Here is a 16,775-nt window from a genome sequence, read left to right on the forward strand (position 1 = left end):
ATTTCAGTGAATGCCTGTACCATTGCCTTGGCGGAAATGTCTTTGATTGGGATGGCCTCTGTCCACCTAGTGCAATGGTCCACCACTGTCAATAAGCACCTATAGCTATCACACGTGGAAAGGGGTCTGAACTGATCAATGTAACCAAATCTGCATTGTAGATGTCAGGAATTGGCTAACTGGAACATGCACATGACATGCCACTGTGGTGCATCGGCACTGGGTAAAAGTGCAGGCCCATTAATCTTTCTTGATCAAAACCCATGCAGAATGATCTACCACTCGTTTCTCCATGGCACTGGTTCTGCAGGTACCAGGTTAGGCAAGTTCTGTATAGGTCAACAATGGGGATAGTCTGCTAATGCATGAGAAATAGTCTACCATGATACTGTACGAAAAAAAAAAAAAAAAATTACTAGGGTTTAACATTCCGGAACATTAGAGTCTGCAGAGAAGGAGCAGAAGCTTGCATTAATCCAAGGATAGAGAAGGAAATTGGCCGTGTTCTTCCAAAGGAATCATCCTGGCATTCACCTGGAACAATTTAGGGAAATCATGAAAAACCTAAATCAGGATGGCCATATGTGGGTTTGAACCATTGTCCTCCTAAATGGGAGCCCAGTGCACTAATCACTGCATCACCTTGCTTGTTACGATATTGTCAGTTCCATGCATGTGTAAACATGGATAGTAAACTTGCATACCTGTATGTACTCAATATGGTGTAACTGATGAGGGGGGCACTTATCACTGACTTTCCAGAAAGCCACCGTGATGGGCTTATGGTCAGCGAAAGTACTGACACACCTGGCCTCTATGCAGGGGTGGAACTGTTCCATGCTCTCGTACATTGTGAGGATATTCCTGTCGTAAGCACTCTTTCACTCTTTGATGTAGTGCTTCACTGAACACAACCTGGCAGATGTCCACTACTAAGGCCAAACGTGCTCCAGGGTGGGGGTCCATTAAGGACAGCAGTTCCGGGAAAATGTCAACAATAGGAATTTACAATTGTGAGAAACCTCCTGAGGTCTTTGTAGTTCTGAGGTTGAGGGAGAGAAGGTAACACCTTCAACTTTTCCAGCAAAGAAGAGATGCCTTGGGCTGACATTTGGAAGCCAAGAAAAATTATCACTGGTTCACCGAACACTCACTTATCTTTACTCATTGTGACGCCATGGATACTTCATTCAAATGTTTCTCATGGTCCTGGGTGTTTTCATAAAATACCAAAATGTCATCAAGATAAGCAAGGCAGTAATGTAGTCCCACTCAACACACAGTCCAGAAAATGCTACAAAGTATGGGCAGGAGTTTTAAGTTCAAATAGTGTAACCAAAAATTCAAGAAGCCTTAACAGGGCAGTCACTGCAGTCTTTATATGTCTAGCTTTGCGTCAGGTATCTGATTATAAGCTTTACGACAATCTAACACCTGGCCAGTGAATTTGTGAAATCCTGGACAGGATATCTGTCCAGAATGATTCTGCTGTGATAGTAAACCCACCAGCACCTGTCACCATCCAAGTAGGCATGCTGATGTTGTCCACCCTGCAGTATAAGCAAGATGTCAGTTGACCCTTGACCGAGAAAATAATGCATCCATTGGCTGTAAGAATGAGGCATAATTTATACAAGTTCACAGTTAACACATTTTTCATAACGAAATTGGTGCCTGGAATGGCTTGGTCAATGTTAGGAGCACTAAATTTCACCCGTAATTGGTAGAAAGTCCAGTGTCAAACCCCATTGTTTTTGTCTGATTGTATGGTAGAGTCATTGACTGCTTTCAGGGAAGCTGCATCAGTGCATTACACATTGGGAAAGGCACTAAAAGGCAATGTGCTGACATCTGACCTGGTGTTAACTAAAAATGTCAGACCTGTAGAATGATCAGAAATGAAAAGTCTTTGAGATGTAGTGTTTGTGACTGTTGTCAGGGAAGTTGACTCACATATTCTAGCATTCCCTTACTGTAGCCGCTTACGGTTGCTACAATCTTCATACTTAAACAGATTGTGAGAGGCATCTGGATGGGAGCATGGTGTTTTGCACTTCATAGCTTGAAAACTGAAATGCCTATGGAACCAGCAAAATCCTGACCAGTTAGGTTCATGATGTCTGAGATTTTGCGAGTAGTTAGTTTGCTTGACTGAGCCATCTGCCACTGTGTTCTGCAGCTGCAACTTCTGCAGTTGTTTAGTTAGCTGCTTGAAGACAGAGCAGAGAAATTGGAGATCCTCGGTGATGTTTGGTGAGTGTTGGTCAGTCAGATCAGTGGCGCCATGTTGGCGGGCTCTGGTAATGTACTGTACCCTTCCTGAACAACAGTGGTTGTGCACCTCTGATTGTCTGGCAAGCAGGACATGCATTCTGTCGACCACTTTCAGCATAATGGTCGACTTATGTGCACAGTTAAGGTTAAATGCAGCTGTGGAGGTAACTGTTGCTGCCAAATGTGTAACAACAGAGCATCCAAAAGAACACTAGAGTTGACCATAGTGCATAAGCGGCTCCATAAGTCAGAAGGCGACCTTTTGCCTCATGATAAAGAAGCTGTGTTAGGCGGTGATCTGTTGCTTTCTTGCATCGAGATAGCAATGCCATGTTGAGGTGCTGTAGGCTTTCTGTGAAGGGAAGTGTAAAATAATGTGCAACACTACTGAAAAAACACATTGGTTGAAGTTGCAGATCACAAACATAAATTGTTTAAATGCATCATACATCTGCTGTTGCATGAAAATGTTCTCGGTAGTAGCGAACCACATATCTAGCTATTTGGGTGTAAACAGTGGAGTCTGAGTTTGTAATTGTGATGTGTGTGGTCCGCAAGAGCTGTCATTTGGAAAGTTTGTAGCTCGTATGAGCCTCATCGTCGCAGGTGATTGAATGGGGAGTATGTTCACACTTGATTTGATATCACACTGTCATGCTGTCTGATTGTGTGAAACAATGTCCCGTGGCAGTGGAACTGAATGTCATGGCACGATCTGTATTGGTGATCCCATTATGTCTCTGTTGATACTGGCTTGAGGTGCAGAATACCATGACAGCAGTAACATAGAAAGGAGCTGTAGAACCTCGATCTAATTCTTGGCGTCATGAATTGCTCCATCAGTGGCACATACAATAGTTTATGCACAGACAACACACCGATACGTGATGAAGTGAGTTACAGATTAATAATATGTCCTCTACCACAACACTTTAGTTCTGGGTTCACCACTTACATAGGAGCACTTGTACCAGATAAATGACATGTATATAGATATTGTACAGCAGAAACAAGTTTATGGGCACAACCTATACAAAAGTACATGTGAGACATTAGCAAACATCAGTGGAAACAAGAGTCAAAGAATGTAGTTTTATGAAGATCCACTACACTCAGTACAGTGTCAATTACTGATTCTGTCACTCCCACAAAATTTTCCTGAAAAGTTAACTTACACTGAAGCAACTCCTGTAAATAGTTCATAGTAGATGAAAATGGTTTTCTTTGTTTCAGCTCAGAACATCAGTGAAGTAATCTATTTATTTTTTTAAATGAACAGCAAAATATTTGATGCTATGTTAATGAAACACATAATATGTTAATATCATTCACATTTGTTACTATTAAACTGTTTAATTAATAATTCCTGTCTTATGCAGCACAGCAAAACCAGTGCTTTTGGGTTATCTACTGAAGCATTTTAATCCTGGATCAACAGTCACAAGGGAAGAGGCCTTTTGGTATGCAGGAGCCCTCATAGCTGTTCTGTTTGTGAACATGACACTGTGGCACCAAGTTAATCTGTTGGGACAGCGTATTGGAATGAGAGCAAGAATTGCTTGTTGTTCAGTTATCTACAGAAAGGTAAAGAAAATATTTAGGCCTACTTTTCCTTTTAGTTTTATAAATAGTAGTTACTCAATAATTTGTAAGTTTTTGAACTTTTTAGCTCATAAGACACTCCGGATTCCACAATATTTTGTAACATGTATCTCGGAGATATTGAGGACAATATTATGGAAATGGAAGAGGATGTAGATGAAGATGAAATGGGAGATATGATACTGCGTGAAGAGTTTGACAGAGCACTGAAAGACCTGAGTCAAAACAAGGCCCCCGGAGTAGACAACATTCCATTGGAACTACTGACGGCCTTGGGAGAGCCAGTCCTGGCAAAACTCTACCATCTGGTGAGCAAGATGTATGAAACAGGCGAAATACCCTCGGACTTCAAGAAGAATATAATAATTCCAATCCCAAAGAAAGCAGGTGTTGACAGATGTGAAAATTACCGAACTATCAGTTTAATAAGTCACAGCTGCAAAATACTAACACGAATTCTTTACAGACGAATGGAAAAACAAGTAGAAGCCAACCTTGGGGAAGATCAGTTTGGATTCCGTAGAAACACTGGAACACGTGAGGCAATACTGACCTTATGACTTATCTTAGAAGAAAGATTAAGGAAAGGCAAACCTACGTTTCTAGCATTTGTAGACTTAGAGAAAGCTTTTGACAATGTTGACTGGAATACTCTCTTTCAAATTCTAAATGTGACAGGGGTAAAATACAGGGAGCGAAAGGCTATTTACAATTTGTACAGAAACCAGATGGCAGTTATAAGAGTCAAGGGGCATGAAAGGGAAGCAGTGGTTGGGAAGGGAGTGAGACAGGGTCGTAGCCTCTCACCGATGTTGTTCAATCTGTATATTGAGCAAGCGGTAGAGGAAACAAAAGAAAAATTCGGAGTAGGTATTAAAATTCATGGAGAAGGAATAAAAACTTTGAGGTTCGCCGATGACATTGTAATTCTGTCGGAGACAGCAAAGGACTTGGAAGAGCAGTTGAATGCAATGGACAGTGTCTTGAAAGGAGGATATAAGATGAACATCAACAAAAGCAAAACAAGGATAATGGAATGTAGTCTAATTAAATTGGGTGATGCTGAGGGAATTAGATTAGGAAATGAGGCACTTAAAGTAGTAAAGGAGTTTTGCTATTTGGGGAGCAAAATAACTGATGATGGTCGAAGTAGAGAGGATATAAAATGTAGGCTGGCAATGGCAAGGAAAGCGTTTCTAAAGAAGAGAAATTTGTTAACATCCAGTATTGATTTAAGTGTCAGGAAGTCATTTCTGAAAGTATTCGTATGGAGTGTAGCCATGTATGGAAGTGAAACATGGACGATAAATAGTTTGGACAAGAAGAGAATAGAAGCTTTCGAAATGTGGTGCTACAGAAGAATGCTGAAGATTAGATGGGTAGATCACATAACTAATGAGGAAGTATTGAATAGGCTTGGGGAGAAGAGAAGTTTGTGGCACAACTTGACCAGAAGAAGGGATCGGTTGGTAGGACATGTTCTGAGGCATCAAGGGATCACCAATTTAGTATTGGAGGGCAGCGTGGAGGGTAAAAATCGTAGAGGGAGACCAAGAGATGAATACACTAAGCAGAATCAGAAGGATGTAGGTTGCAGTAGGTACTGGGAGATGAAAAAGCTTGCACAGGATAGAGTAGCATGGAGAGCTGCATCAAACCAGTCTCAGGACTGAAGACCACAACAACAACAACAATCTCAGAGATGCACTTTCACAGCAGCCTCTGCATCTTCAGGCTCACAGAGCTTTTGTAAGCTAGCTGTCATTATAGTCAACTTCCACAATGCAAGTTGTGATATCCAGAAAAAAAAGTAGATATTAAATAAATGGTGGCTGATAACGTGAACAGTGTATTCCAATACAAAACTGGTTAATTCAACTAAAGGAACATCTTTATCATTGTCAGATGTATTATGTTGTTTCATACATGAATAAAATATATCAAGTTTGTTTCCATATGGAAACAGATGTGCCCAGCAACTGCATTTATTTCAAGTTAAAGAGTACAGAAACCAGTCACAAATAATGTTTACTGCAAATCCAGGTTTCGGTCACTATGTCGCTACCCTCAGTGCAGCAAATCTAAGTTAAAATATTACAACCACTTATACATACACATAGTTCCAACTGGACTATACATCTCAGAGGTTGAGTCCACATTATGTGTATATATAAGTGGTTGTAAGGTTTCAACTTGCATTGTTGCACTGAAGATGACCACACAGTGAATTGAATCTAGATTTGCACTATTATTTGTGTGTGCTTTACTCTTTACCACTTCCATGCAATACAGAATGAATTAACTGAGGAATACAAGTTAGGTTTGGGGCAGACAACTACTATCACAAGAAGCAGGAACGAAGCTAACTTTAGAAAGCTTGTACAACATTATTGGTTGGACCTTCCAAGGAGTAGGTTTAGCTGCTTAATCAGAAAGGTTTTCTTTCTTTGCACATTTTGGCATCCTTCCTGTGCAGTATGTTGGTGTTTTAATGTATGCAACATGTGTGCATAGAGAGCAGTATCGTGTTCATCTTGTTAGTCTTGTTGATGAAAAATGGGGAAGATTGTCGCATTGCCCATTCCCTTTGAATAACACTGAGGAGGCTTTTGACTTAATGTCCAGATTTGACGGACAGATCAGCAATTTCACTTGTCACTGTCTTCACTCCAGGAGAAATGTTGAAGACACATGGTATTTAATCCATGATATAGGTTCAGGTGCTATATGCCACCACCTCATCTCCCCTCAATGAACAGATACTGGGTTCTTCAAGCAGAAGGCATGGCAGCTATCTTTGTGTCAAGCACTAAAGTACCACTGCAGTTATTGCAGCAGACAGTCACTCTAAGCAAAATCAACTAGTATTGATATGGAAGATAAAAGTTGATGAATTGGAGGTTCTAGGGAAAAAGAGACTCATAAATTGTTCTCCCTGACTATATGTTTTACAAGGTTATGATTCGTTCGTGGGGGGGGCAGAATAACAAAGACATGAAATGAAGAGATTCTCAGTTTAATTTCATGAAGTGAATTAATGTTTATTGACTCAAAAATTAAAATTCCAAATTAAAACTCTATATGTATTCAGTAGTATAAGCTGCTCATATTTGCCTGTTGCGCTGTTGGTGAAATTAGGAGACCAGATCTCTGAAATGTATACGCATAAATCATTTAAAACCTGAAATAGTTCAAGAAACACATAATTTACTTCATTCTTCTATCTATAATTATCTATTACTCAAAATCTATCCAATGAGGTCTGAGATTTTTAGATTTGACATCTAGTTATTCCTTGACTTTTGCTTTAATTTTAAATTTGATAATGCTCGTTCTGTTGCACAGAAAATATCAAGTGATTTGGATGACATATTAAATTTCAGGTACTCCCACAACTGTATTGTTCAAGTGGTATGCGAGTTGGAGGAAGATAATGACATGCTATCTCAAACAGAAATATAGTTACTAGATCATTATGTTTTCATTCCTACCTTTGCTGCATTTCATGCCTCATTATGCATGGTGGGGCAGGAAAGTATCCCTAACTTTGAAGGTTAATCTAAGAAATAAATAAATATATTTTTTCATCAGTAAGGTTCAACTGGAAGTTAAATTCACGAGGTTTTAAAGAAGTTCTGCATAACTTTGTGAAGCATCTGTTGTAAATGTATTCTTCAAGGTTCATAGGGTCCTGGGCCATGGTTTATACACCTCAATCTTGAAGTAGCCCCATAAAAAGTAGTCACATAGGGTTAAATCCTGAGAGCATAGGGCTGTGGAATGTCAGTGCACCAGGAGATCAAGGACATGTGGAAGATTTCCTTCAAAACAGTAATTAAATTTCTAGCAGGATGGGCCATGGTACATCTTACAGAGACCATGAGTAGGAAATTCATTTTTTGAAACTGTGGTTCAAGAAATTATTGGATCATGTTGATGTACTTCTCGGAACTGATGATAAAAATATGCTCATTCTCTTTGGGGGAAAAAAGGTCCAATGATGCCATCACTATTGATTGCACACAAAAGTGTCACTTTTTTACAACACTAACCACATGCACAAAAGTTCTCCACCCTTAGCAAAACTTATTTCCAAACAATTCAAACTCCAGGTTGGAATATCAACAATAAGGAAAAATCAAACAATGGAAAATCCAGGATGGAGTAATGACAATTTTATGAAAAGGATAGTTGCTGCTCACCAAATAGAGGAGACGCTAAGTCACAGATGTTGTTGTTGTGGTCTTCAATCCTGAGACTGGTTTGATGCAGCTCTCCATGCTACTCTGTTCTGTACAACCTTCTTGATCTCCCAGTACATACTGCAACCTACATCCTTCTGAATCTGCTTAGTGTATTCATCTCTTGGTCTCCCTCTATGATTTTTACCCTCCACACTGCCCTCCAATGCTAAATTTGTGATCCCTTGATGCCTCAGAACATGTCCTACCAACCAATCCCTTCTTCTTGTCAAGTTGTGCCACAAACTCCTCTTCTCCCCAATTCTATTAAATACCTCTTCATTAGTTATGCGATCTACCCATCTAATCTTCAGCATTCTTCTGTAGCACCACATTTTGAAAGCTTCTATTCTTTTCTTGTCCAAACTATTTATCGTCCACGTTTGACTTCCATACATGGGTACACCACATACAAATACTTTCAGAAATGACTTGCTGGCACTTAAATCTATACTCGATGTTAAAAAATTTCTCTTCTTCAAAAACGCTTTCCTTGCCATCGCCAGTCTACATTTTATATCCTCTCTACTTTGACCATCATCAGTTATTTTGCTCCCCAAATAGCAAAACTCCTTTACTACTTTAAGTGCCTCATTTCCTAATCTAATTCCCTCAGCATCACCCGACTTAATTCTACTACATTCCATTATCCTCATTTTGCTTTTGTTGTTGTTCGTCTTATATCCTCCTTTCAAGACACTGTCCACTCTGTTCAACTGCTCTTCCAAGTCCTTTGCTGTCTCTGACAGAATTACAATGTCATCGGCGAACCCCAAAGTTTTTATTTCTTCTCCATGGATTTTAATACCTACTCCAAATTTTTCTTTTGTTTCCTTTACTGCTTGCTCAATATACAGATTGAATAACATTGGGGATAGGCTACAACCCTGCCTCACTCCCTTCCCAACCACTGCTTCCCTTTCATGCCCCTCGACTCAGTCACAGATAGGCACAACAAAAAGACTCAAACAAAGCTTTCAGCAAAACAGGCCTTCACCTGATAGACAACAAACACAAATCACAACTCACACAGACATGACCACAGTATCTGGCAGCCAAGGCTAGATTTGGCAGCCAGAGACAGTGTTCATGTTGCCGTGTATGTGTGTGTGTGTGTGTGTGTGTGTGTGTGTGTGTGTGTGTGTGTGAGTGAGTGAGTGAGTGAGAGAGAGAGAGAGAGAGAGAGAGAGAGAGAGAGAGAGAGAGAGAGAGAGAGAGGGTGTGTGTGTGTGTGTGTGTGTGTGTGTGTGTGTGTGTGTGTGTGGTTTTTTTTTGTCTAGTCTGATGATGGCCAGTTTGGCTGAAAGCTTTGTTTGATAGTCTTCTTGTTGTGCTACATGATGAGTGCAGCTTCTATCCTTTTCATAATAGTGTCAACAATAAGTAAAAGATAGATTGCTCCTCCAGGCAGCACTCTTCTCGCCTTCCACCCGTACCTTGCAACCCCTCCCCTTCCCCTTCCCTGCCCCCCCTCCCCCCCAGATTGCTGTTTCCATTCTATGTGGCAGTTGCATTCTGGTCTGAGCTGCTAGAGATGGTGGTCATTGGTGACTGAGGGCTGCTTGCTTGTGTGAATGAATGTGTGTGTATTTTTCATTTTCTGACAAAGGCTTTGGTCAAAAGCTGATGTGTAAGTGTCTTTTCATTGTGCCTGTCTGCAACTCAATGTGTCATCTTTATGGTAAGTAACTATCTATCTTTTCGTTGAAATCAATTTCCAGTCAGCAAGGGGAATTTCATAATGAGGGCATAGGTGCACTGCATGCTGTATTTATGTGCTAGACCAGTTCTGTGAAAAGAATGTATTGATGGCAAAAGTGTATTGCTCATTCATCCAAGCCATGTTCACTACTGACAATGGCACTAGAGGAAACTTCCACTGCCACTGTGTCATTAGAGTCCATTCCCACCCTTCAATAGGTCCCCTCCCTTCACAGTATCATCTTGAAATTAGGGATACTTCCCTGAACCACCCTGTATTAGTGACGTACTGCCATCAAGGTCACCATACAGAGTGTGTTCCATATTTTGAGAGGTGATAATATGGATCAAAACAAGACCAAAAATCCAGTAAAGGAGGGCTCTAAAATGGACTTTGTATGAGCAATGAGCACTTGTTCATCCTCTTTGCTATTACAAACCACCTACAAAATGAAGCAAACAATTGAAAAAAAAAACATTATTCTGTTACTGTGAAACAGCAGAACTTCTAATGTAATCTATCTGCTATTACATATGACTGATTCTTGTCAGCCATCACTAAAGGAGGTGCTCAGTATGATACCCATTCATAGCAAGGCATGCTTCTGTTCAGTGTTTAAGGAGATCATACTCTCTTAAAAACTCTAGTCTTGTCATGGTTATTCTGGCAGGCATAGAGGACGCATGTGCTGGCTGTGAAAATTGACAATCCCACCTCTACTGTGAAAACTCATCACACCTTTTTGATGATAATTGGTGAAATTGCATTCTGGCAGATGTATCTTATGATCAAAGGACTTGTACATGCTGTACACATGGGTATAACAATTGTTCACACAGGATTGTCCAGACTATAGGATGACTAACGTGATAGATGCTGCTATTCTGCATACACTAATTCCAGGGTCTTTTTCTAATATGTGCTGCACTTACCCAGAACTGTGGATATGGTTTACATTAACAACTCTAACAGATGCTTAGTGCACACTGTATTTCATAGACAAATATGTCCTCATTTGTTTACTGCATTCTGTAGGTCATCCAAATTTGCAAAGAGCTTGCAGTAGAAGGGAAGTGTTTCACAGTAGCAAAGATGAACAAGTGCTTGTAACTCATAAGGTTTGCATTTTAGAGCCCTTATTTACTGAACATTTTTGCCTTGTTTTGGACTATATTACCAAAATATAGAATACTTTTTTAAAACTCTGTGTATTAAATCAAAAGACTGGCATCTGGATGTTTGACAAATTATTTAGTTCTTTTTCTGTTTGTTTAACGTCTTCTGATTAAAATTAATATTAAGTTTCTTAACCAGTTATGAGTTGTCAATATTAATTAAAGAAGTGGATTAAGTCAAAAAATAATAATTAACAGTATAAGAGTAATCTTTTTGATTTAGTATTCACTCTCTGATGAAAAGTATCGAGACAGTCATATGTGATGCGGAACTGACAGCTAGATCTCACAAGAGATGGACAAAAATAATTTTTTTAATGGAAATTGAATGTTCTTGAAGTCTTATTTATGATGGCCCTCTTTTTCAATACTGACATTATAAAAATAGTAGTACATCATGACATTTATATCTCTTGCTCAGATAATGAATGTAAGTAGCAAATCAATTTCAAATATGAAGAAATTGTATGTTACATAAAATAAAGCACACAATACATAGATATTTAGAAAATGGACTTTTATTACATGACCAAGTTTACAATGATTTGCTATAAAGTAAGTCATTTTGCTTGACTTGAGCGTTGATAGATAGCCCAATTAAATTTTCAAATACATAAAAAAGTATCAGTTATTTACAATAATATTTGAATAATTATTAAGTTCTGTACGATTCCCCATTAAATATAGGATACAAATATTCTATATAAGATAATACATTTCAAAAATTATGAAAAATTTCTTCATCTTTTGCTTCAGTAATTCCCATTTTGATTCACACTGAACAGCCCCCCAGTCCTTTATTGTGTGCAGCTATGCATTAAAAATGACAGTCAGTTTTAAAGATTTCCATGAGGTATTAACATTTTAGAGTCAGTCTTCTCGTTATACTTGGTACTTGACATAGAACACTTAAGTAATTTTTCTAATGTCAAGACTGCATCATCACAAAGTTCTTACATAAAATTCATATACCTTCACAGTGTTGTGTTACGTTTGCTTCATAAACATTATCAGTCGAGACCAACATTGTATGTTACATCAATATGTACTGTGAGATTACCTTAATCTTTTCTCAGAATCATGTGCAGTATATCATCAGAAACAAGACTACAGCAGATTACATGCTATAGAACCTTGAACATAGCAGAATCTCTATAAACATTATTAAAATACCATCATAGTACTATATATCTCAGTACTATATCCCCAAATAGAAAATACTCTGAAAGTAACTTGTATATTCCATTCATAATAATGATACAAGTGTTCTAAAGTAAGAAATATATTTTTCATTATTTCTAAGTTTTCCAATATTTCATATTCTCCAATGAGTTTTTCTTCTCTTGCAATAACATCACAGTACTAGTTGAACAGACATAGTTTGCAAAAATTCTAACCTTTTCATTTCCTTTAAAGTTTTTCATTTACCAAGATATCAGATGTTTTGTGTATAATCAGCGGAAGGAACCACTCAAGAGTTCCAAAATGCTGCCAACAGAAAGAATAAGGTACAGTGGTCAAACCACTGCTCATAAGTCACACATTTCTGTAAACTGTGCTAAATGATGCTTGAGGTGTTGTAAAGTGCAATGCTACTGGATGTTGGATGACTGGAAACAACCGATTTGGAGTGATGGATCATGCTATACCTTCTAGCAATCCAATGGAAGGGTTTGGATGTGCCAAATGTCTGGAGAACATTACCTGCCATCATGTGTAGTGCCAAAAGTGAAGTACGGAGTAGGTGGTTTTCCAGTATGGGGGTGTTTTTTGTGGCTAGGGCATATTTCCCTTATTACAGTTAAGAAAACATTAAATGTGGAAGGTTATGAACACATTTTACAGCATTATGTACTGAATACATTAGAGGAACAGTTTGGAGATAGTGATCGTATCAGCATGACAGTGCACTCTGTCATAAAACAGCAATTGTGAGGCAGTGGTTTGAGAACCGTAACATTCCTGAAATGGAATGGCCTGCCCATAGTCCTGACCTGAACCCAATGGAATGCCATTGGATTGAGTTAAAAATTGATTTTGCTGCAGACCCCCACTATCTTCTTTGGATTCAGCTCTTGAGGAAGAATAGATTCCCATTCCTCCAAAGACATTCAGATACCCTACCGAAAAAGCCCCCAGCAGAGTTCAAGCCATCATAAAGGTTAAAGGAGCGTACACCCGACATCAGTGTCCACTAATAGGTGTCCAGATACTTTGGATGTGATAGTGAGTATACTGTGACTACATACAGTAGTGCATTGTTCTCGACTTAGTACTCTTCATAGTATGATATTCTGACTGAAATTTTGCATCACAAGAATATATTGTTTTCAGATAATACGTCTGAGTAAAACAGCTCTGGGCCAGACAGCGGCAGGTCAGATGGTAAATCTTCTTTCAAACGATGTGAACCGGTTTGATGTACTACCGCAATTCTTACATTATATATGGATGACTCCAATTGAAACAGTGATTGTTACATACTTTCTGTGGCAAGCAGTGAACTGGGCATCAATTATTGGAGTTGTTGGTTTGTTTTTGCAGACTGTTCCTGTACAAAGTAAGTTTGTTTTTGCATACTAAGTCTACAAAAATATGTTACCGGTATATATGTTTTCCAAACTTCATGTTAGTCATGGTAATGCAATGAGCAATTAATATAACTTCATATTGATGAAGATATTCTATTTCCTCCTTCGGTATATTGTGTTCTGGAGGAAGATGACTTAAATCAGGAGTTCTAAGATTATTGTAATAGTTGCACTGCCAAATTCAAATATAGGGAAATGTTTGCAAAAACTTATATGGATTTCAAAACTCTAAAACATATACATCTTATAATCCCATATAGTTTTTACCTAATGGGATGTCTTCATTTTACTGCATTTTGTATAATTGTATGTTGGTCAATTTGCATAGGCCTGCAGTAGTGACACCTAATAAACTAATAACACAAACATATTTTTGGGGCAAGTGTACCTCAATTTGTTTTGAAGAGTAGCACCATTCATATGATGACTCTGTCGCCACTGTAGCCTATTTCTCACTATATTTAATTATGTGCAGCAATGCTAAGCAGACTTTGTGTGCATGATGATGCTGCTGTGGCTTTGTTATATTAGGACATATACTAAAACAAATATGCTTCATCATATCTTAAGCACATGGGTTCTACATTTTCGTTGTGGCATGGTTTACTATTTTAATATATAGACCACCAGTTAGTTGTTTTTGGTATTTCACCACTGATCTGATGAAAACAGGTACACTGAGGGCAAAAAAAACTTTGTGCTCATAGACTGAAATAAAAAAATTTATCTAAACTATTACTGAAGTTAGCACCACAAACGGATGGACAAACCATTACCACAAATCTCCCATGTTTGCTCATCTCCCAGCATTGCAGAAAGATTTGTTTTTTCATTCAAAATATTTGAATAAAATCTGATAATCAAAAATGTTGTCCCATCATTGTTCTGTGTACCCAACTCTCATTAAGCACACGGTAATAAAAAATACATAAGAGGAGCAGAGCTGAAAGGGGAACCATCCTAGTTACGATGTGAGCCAAAAATGGGAAACTCTACAAACTTTATCGACTTTAACTTAACGTAGATTGTTATTACCCGGCTAGGAAAGACCATCTCGGAAAAGGTGAAGCTTGTCGGCTGTTCACATGCTACTATCGAGAGCATCTATGGGAAATCATTGAAAGATGGTCAAACCACAAGTAGGTGACAGGATTTGTTCCTCACAAGTGAAGAGGGAGGTTAGAGGTTTGCCTGCTCTGTAATGCAAGAGAGGGACCAGTGTGTGGCAGATTTGATGATTTCAGGGTGGCAATTCTTCTGTAAAACCTGAAATTCTCAGGGAATTCTGTGTTTTCAACCTAGCACTGAAATTGAATTTTATTGAGTTTTACAAATGATGTATTTTAAAATATTTCATATTTCAAAACGTGTCAGTTATATATTTTTCCGGATAAATTATTGATGTTTAAAATCTGTGGTTAAACTACTGCTTATGGATGATATTCCCCCCCCCCCCCCCCCCCCCACCCTTTAACCATTATTTATCAGGAGCTTTGTGACACCATCTTCCTCCTCACACCTGGAATTCTCATGGATTTTCCCCCCAACTTTGAATAGCTGCCCTAGACAGGGTATGGTGCTGATGCAAGCACAAGTGTATCAGAGCACACATTTTTGAACATGAGGATCCACAGCCAATGACCGTACAGGTTTCCATGCTGATCAAGTGACATTGTCAGTTATGATTGCAGGCAACACAGGATCATCAAGATTGGGCCAGGAATCAAGAGAAACATGTCACCTGGTCAGATGAATCATGTTTCTTGGTAAAGCAGATCAGTGATTGTGTCTGGATATGCCATCATCTTGGTGAATTGCTGCTCAAAACATGCAGTGTGCCGCAAGTGCAGCCTGGTGGTGGCAGTACTATGGTATGGGGGGGGCATTCAACTTTGCTTCCATGGAACCTGTTGCAACTATCATAATAGCTGTGGACGAACTGAAAACTGCTGCAGACCACCTGACCACCTGATTCCTTTATGCTTGATGTCTTTCCTGATGGTGATGGCATCTTCCAGGAGGACAATGGTTCTCGTCACATGGCTGAAATTACGCTAAAATTGTTTGAGGAATGTAGTAGTGACAATGTCTTATTCACAAACTGTGACCTTAACCTGATGGAACACATCTGGGATATTACTTGTGCCAGCTCTGTGCCATCAAACCACCAGCACATTATTTAAGAGAATTGCGTGACCTGTGTGTGCATAAGGGTCATGGGCCAGATAACTACCAAGAACTTTTTAAATCCATTGGTTGTGAACGGCTGCTGTATTCTGTTAAAAAGGTGGATCAACATGCTATTAAGCAGATGGTTATAATGTTTCGGCTCTGTTTTGGCTCATTAGTGTATAACTTCATTAATTTACAGCCACAGGGCTCATCCACCCTTATTGTGCATAAATTCATATTTATCCATTGGGTTTTAATTCATTATTACCCTAGAGTGCTTGTATTTCACAATACTAAACGACTTGGTCTGGAAATTACATGTATTTCGTGATATTTGAACACTTTTGCCATTATGTCTCAAATGTTAATGACCATAAGATGCTTTCATCCAGAGCTGATTGGCACATAGCATCGCAGTATCTATATTTCATTATTCGAGTTCATTTAGTTGTTACACTGAAGTTTGCTTAGTATAATTATCTGTCATTTAATTATTTATAGGGGCCAAACACTTTTGAACCATAAAATTTTCTTTCAGCATACATGACCAAACTGACTACAAGGTTTCGTTTGAAAGTTGCTGTGAGGGCAGATAATAGAATAAGGCTGATGAATGAAATAATCACAGGAATTCAAGTGATAAAAATGTATGCCTGGGAAAAGCCTTTTGAAAAAATGGTCGAATTGGCTCGAAGGTAAGCATTATTGTGAAATATGATACCAGAAAAAACTAAAAAAATATAATTTTGTTGAAGTCACTGTATAATTATATGGAATACTCTGTTTTCTATTTATCAAAATAGTGCTAAAAAGAAAAATAAGTCTCAGATATGCTCTGATCCACAACATTGCACTTTTCATTTTAAATGTGCAGGTTCATTCTGAAGACTAGTGAGATCAGCTAGTTAGTTAGTTAGTTTTTTGTTCACTCATTATAATTTACATGATGATATGAGATATTTCATCTTAATTGAAAAAGGCAACATTTTTTTTAAAAAATGGCTAATGCATGCATACA

General features: G+C 38.5%; 1 protein-coding gene across 1 annotated transcript in view; it reads left to right on the forward strand.

The window, feature by feature from the left end:
* The window catches only part of LOC124776263 (ATP-binding cassette sub-family C member 4-like), a 157,926-nt gene that overhangs the window by 62,239 nt on the left and 78,912 nt on the right, over positions 1 to 16,775 (forward strand). Inside the window, exons 4-6 of the mRNA XM_047251158.1 lie at positions 3,654 to 3,858; positions 13,329 to 13,554; positions 16,296 to 16,452. Coding sequence (XP_047107114.1) covers positions 3,654 to 3,858; positions 13,329 to 13,554; positions 16,296 to 16,452 — 588 coding nt within the window. The remainder of the gene's footprint in view (positions 1 to 3,653; positions 3,859 to 13,328; positions 13,555 to 16,295; positions 16,453 to 16,775) is intronic.

This window comes from Schistocerca piceifrons, chromosome 2 (assembly GCF_021461385.2).
Source record: "Schistocerca piceifrons isolate TAMUIC-IGC-003096 chromosome 2, iqSchPice1.1, whole genome shotgun sequence".
Lineage (NCBI taxonomy): Eukaryota > Metazoa > Arthropoda > Insecta > Orthoptera > Acrididae > Schistocerca > Schistocerca piceifrons.